General features: G+C 52.1%; 1 protein-coding gene across 1 annotated transcript; it reads right to left on the minus strand.

Annotated features, from left to right (window-relative positions):
- Positions 1 to 514: 514 nt before the first annotated feature.
- On the minus strand, positions 515 to 3,462 carry CLEC14A (C-type lectin domain containing 14A). The gene has a single exon (XM_068165507.1). The coding sequence runs from the start codon at positions 3,460 to 3,462 to the stop codon at positions 2,065 to 2,067; it is 1,398 nt and encodes a 465-aa protein (XP_068021608.1). The 3' UTR covers positions 515 to 2,064.
- Between the last annotated feature and the right edge of the window lie 1,265 nt (positions 3,463 to 4,727).

Here is a 4,727-nt window from a genome sequence, read left to right on the forward strand (position 1 = left end):
GCATGAACTTGAATATTTTAACTGATAGTCAGATTGTGACAGACACCAAAAGAAGTAGTCAGTTATAGACACTTAACTCAACACTGAGCTTTGGGCTTGGCAAGACTCCTGAAAGAAACATCAAGTAAGAGTATTTCTAGAGCTTGAAAACATACCTTTGTCAGCTGTACAGCCCCACTAAGAGTTCAGCCACCTGATATGTGGGAAAGAGGGAAACACTGAACAATAACTTACAGAGGCCCTCATTCATTTTAGCTGCTATTTGCTTATATAGCACCTTGTAAAAGAAAGGGGCTCTACATATAATGTTCCCTGCAGTGACAGTAACAGGAGTGGCATTAAGACAAAAAGCATCAATGGCTGAGCCATTTTCCAAATCTGTTCACATCTGAATGTAGAAGCAAGCCTCATACAGCAGCTGAAAAATGCCTGCTTCCTGAAATGCAACTGTCAGATGAACAGATTAGAAAAGTGTGCAGATTGTGGGACATGTTTGTAATGAGCAGCATTCTCAACAAGCTGTATTTAATTCCTAGCATGATGCAATGAAATTTATATCTATAGACAGCCTGATGGTTCACAAATGTTTGGGATCCCCTTAAAAGCAAGTTTCCCAGATAGCAAGAGCCTATCACCAGGCAGAAAGGAGGAAAAAAACCAACCATCCACAAAACAACATACTGTGTCATACTCTATCCTTAGCAGATGTTTGCATCAGATTAATCACCAAGTCTTTGCTTGCAAGAAAGATGGGTAATAGTACACATTATTGTTTGGAGTTCTCCAAACTCAACAGGAAAGTGACAAATTAAAAGCAGCAGTCAGAAGATCAGATACAAAGAGAGGAAACCAAACAAATGAAACATATTTTTAAAAACCCAAGCAAATGTTTCCCTGCTCTCCCTGCACCCCAAAAAGCTTGGATGAGATCCAGTTGTGTCTTACGGCACTCAGAAAACCTTGAATCAATAGTTATTGTTGCCACTTTAATTGAAAATCAGCACCATAAGAAGTGAGCATCAGAACTCTGAACTGCAAGGAAAGCAAGTTCTGTGGCCAGGATGAAAGCTGCTCTATGGGAATTCCCAAGGGGAATCACAGAGGAATTGTTTACCTCATTTGGAAAGGGGCACAAAGGGTGAATCGTTCTTTCCTTACTCTCAAGGGACTCCATGGAAAACAACAAAACTAATTAGAAAGAATGGGGTTTGCATGATGTATTTGGACCCCACATGAACGCCTCTCTCTGTGAAGCTCATCAGCACCTTGCTGATTGTAAGGGAGCCACATACTGCACACAGTAACCAAGCTTTGTACCAACACACCTGAGGAGAAAAAGTGCAACTGACAAATTTGTTGCTTTGCTACAATAAAACTGAATGTTTTATGAAGCAGAGATTTAGGTTTTAAATCATTCTTTATTCTTTTCATTAGCTGAAGTATAAAACTGACTCTCCATTAACCTCCCACTTCCTCAGTAATGTAATGACTTTCCAAGCATAGAAATGCTCTTGATTGTTAAGAATGTCAGTCTGAAGGAGCATGGGTCAGTTTCCTCCAAAATTATGGTAGTTCATATCTCCAAACATTTCAGCACTTAGAAACAAAACGAGAGGCTCCAGTCAGACAAGGAGCGACTTCTAAATGACAAGACATAAGCACTCAGAGTGGGCTCCTTCACACTTGCTCCAAGTAAGGCACCTGAAGAGCACTCTAAGAAAACAAAACCCCACAACTGTTGCAGCAGCAGATAAGCAATCGTACTGCCAGCCAGGCCACTATATTCATGTTTTAGTTATGTCAGCATCTGAATAACCGTTTTTCAGACCGACAAAAACGTTTGGCTGCCCACAAGTTTCGAATCCTTGATAAAGGGGTCGCTGCACACACACCCCCCGTCTGACAATCTGCAAGTTCTGCTCATCCATCTCTTATAGTGCCTCTTCTCCGGCTCCCTGCGGCAGCCGGGCTGGGGGAAAGAGAAGTTGGAAGCCGAGCGCTGCCTCGGCGTTGGAACTGCCACTCGGGGCAGACCTGAAGGACGGATCCTCCGCCGCCCAGAGGCTAGTTGCCACCCGCAGCTCCTCCGTTCGGCTCCGTGGAGCTGGCATCCGCCTTGCTGCCGGCCTCCGGCGCCTCCTTGTCCCCGCGGCCCTCGGATTTCTTGTTGAAGCAGATCTTGAAGACCCCCAGCACAGTCATGACCAGGATGATCAGCACCACTACCGCGACCGTCACCAGAATGAAAACATAGTTAGACGAGGAGAAGGGCGGCGGAGTCGTCGTCTTTTCCGTGCCAGCGGCGGCTGTAGCGGGCGGCCCCGCGGAACGGCTGGGTGTCGCGGCGGAGGGGCGCCGTTCCTCTACCTCGGCACCTGGCGGCTCCGCGGGGCCGCCATCCGCCGTGGGAGCCTCCTCTGTGGCCGCGCAGGGCGTCCCGTACATGCCGCCCCGGATACAGGCACAGGCGAAGCCGCCGGCAGCATCGCGGCAGCCGGCCCCGTCGGCGCACCGCCCGCTGCCGGGGCTTCGATTGCCGAAGGGGCAGGGGCAGAGGGGCTCCTCCACCTCCTTCCAGGCGAAGCCGCCCAAGTCGGGCTGGCAGCTGAGCCGCACTGCCCCTCCGGGGCACGCTACGGTGAGCACGGTGCCCGGCGGGTTGAAGCCGGGGCTGGCGCTGTGCTCCTCGAAGGGGAGGCGGTAATCGAGGCCGAGGGCACCCGCGAGACTGATGTTGGGGCAGGAGCCCTCGTACTGGTATTTGCAGACGTAGCCTTGGCTGTCCCGCTGGCAGGCTCGCTCCTTCCAGCCCCAATTTGGGCCGCCGTCGGGTGTCGCCGTCGGCGCCAGGAGCAGCGCGGCGCAGCGGGCAGTGCTGCAGGAGCGCATGGGCTCCTTCGCCCACCGGCCAAGCGCCGGCGGCACCTCCTGCGGAGCCGCCCCGCCGCCGGCGCCTTCCCACGAGAAGCCACGGAGCGGGTGCTCCGTGTCAGTGCAGACAGAGGCGTTCCTCTTCAGCCCGACCCAGATGAGCGAGGGTGCTGGCCTCGCCGCCGCCTCCGCCAGGAGCCCCAGCAGAAGCCGCAGCTCAGGCTCGCTGCTGACCCAGGCCAGGTTGCCCCGACGGCGGTCGCAGGCCTTGCGGGCCTCAGCGTAGGACCTGTTGGCGAAGTGGGCGCTGAAGCAGGCGCCGGCGGACTGGCAGCGCAGGGCGGCTTGCAGCGGCGGGAGCCAGCCCGGGGCGCACGCCACGACGAGGAGCAAGCACCAGGGCCCGGTGCGCTTCATCCCGGTGGCGTCGCTGGTGGAGCGGAGCGGGCTGCCCCGACAGCTGTGGCAGCGCTCTGTCCCGGCTCGGGCTGGCCCTGGTCGCTCGCACCGTCCCACCCGAGCGCCGTCCCCGAGACCCACCCCCGGTCCTGCCGGAGGAAATGTGTCGGGAACAGGCACTGACCTCGGCATCCTCCGTTTGTTGGCAGGCGGGTGACAAGACGCTCCTGTGCAGCCAGGAAGAATTCGCCCAGCCCGACGGGCAGGTAGCCAGCCTCGGGGGAAGACAGAGGTGGAACATCCCGGTGCCCAGAGGGGCAGGAGGTTGGCAAGGCACTCCTCAAGCTTGTGGCCAGGAAGTGCCCATCCCCATCTTGCCAGCCTGTTGCAGAGTGTTTCCAAGAGAAAAGTGGTCCAACTTCACACTAAATCACAGAATGGTACAGGTTGGAACGGACCCCTTGGAGATAATTGAATCCAACCCTGCTGCTAAAGCAGGCTTGAACATACCCAGGCAGGTTTTTCAGTCTTCTGTCAAAGAATGTTTCTAGCTTAGATGAAGCTATGCAACCAACCCTCTAGCTCCCAAATACATGAGACAGTCTAAATCAAGAGCTGATTCTTCTTGTTACCAAGCAGCTAGGCCTAAATGCATTGTGCATTAGGTGTCTACAATGACTTGCAGTAGGTTGTTCTTAAATGACTGCTGTAACCCTTCACCCATAGGCAGCCTAAATGTCATCCTCTTCTTCACAGTCCTTTACTGTGATGTCTGTCTGCTGTTACCTTACATGTACCTTCCAATACAGCACACATCCAAGTCTCTTCCCCACGTGTTTTATGTGGCACAAAACCACATGCATATATGTGCATTTTATTTTCCAGCTTTCACTTTGGAAGAAGCCCTCTTGACGTTTTCAGGCTTGTGCGTGTGATATGATGCAAATTCCTAGCATTTGGACACCCAGAAAATGTGGAGGGAAAAGGCAGGAACTAAGGTGTTTGGAATCAAATGAGTAAACAAATAAACAAAGCCAGAAAAAAACCCACAAACAAACAAAACCCCAAAACCAAACAAAAAGAACAAAAAGCCAAAAGCCAAGCAAACAAAACTACACACGCCCCTCAAAACAAAACAGAACAAAACGAAACAAAAGGTTCATCAGGAGTTTTAGTCTGTGGAGTTGAGTTCTACAGTGCTGGATCAAAGTTCCAGGTGGACTTTCCTGCACAAAGTGCTGTCACTGTAGGCTCCGCATCTGTTCAGCCCTTTTGATTTCTCTCTGGAAGGAATAAATGTGGATGATGAGTTCCATTCAGTCAGCTTGTGACCAACCTGCACAGCTGTCAGTGAGTCTAGGCCTGTACCAAGGTACAGCATATTTTCTCTGGACATGTCAAGGAAGAATCAGAAAAGATCAGTGTACAGCCAGTCTGGGTGATGGAGCTCTGAAGCA

The sequence above is a fragment of the Melanerpes formicivorus genome, unplaced genomic scaffold, assembly GCF_026170545.1.
Source record: "Melanerpes formicivorus ecotype bairdi unplaced genomic scaffold, bMelFor1.0.p_v2 SCAF_90, whole genome shotgun sequence".
NCBI classification, from domain to species: Eukaryota; Metazoa; Chordata; class Aves; order Piciformes; family Picidae; genus Melanerpes; species Melanerpes formicivorus.

Excerpts from the sequence above, each read along its gene's own strand:
- CLEC14A (XM_068165507.1), bottom strand. The coding sequence starts at position 3,462 with ATGCCGAGGTCAGTGCCTGTTCCCGACACATTTCCTCCGGCAGGACCG.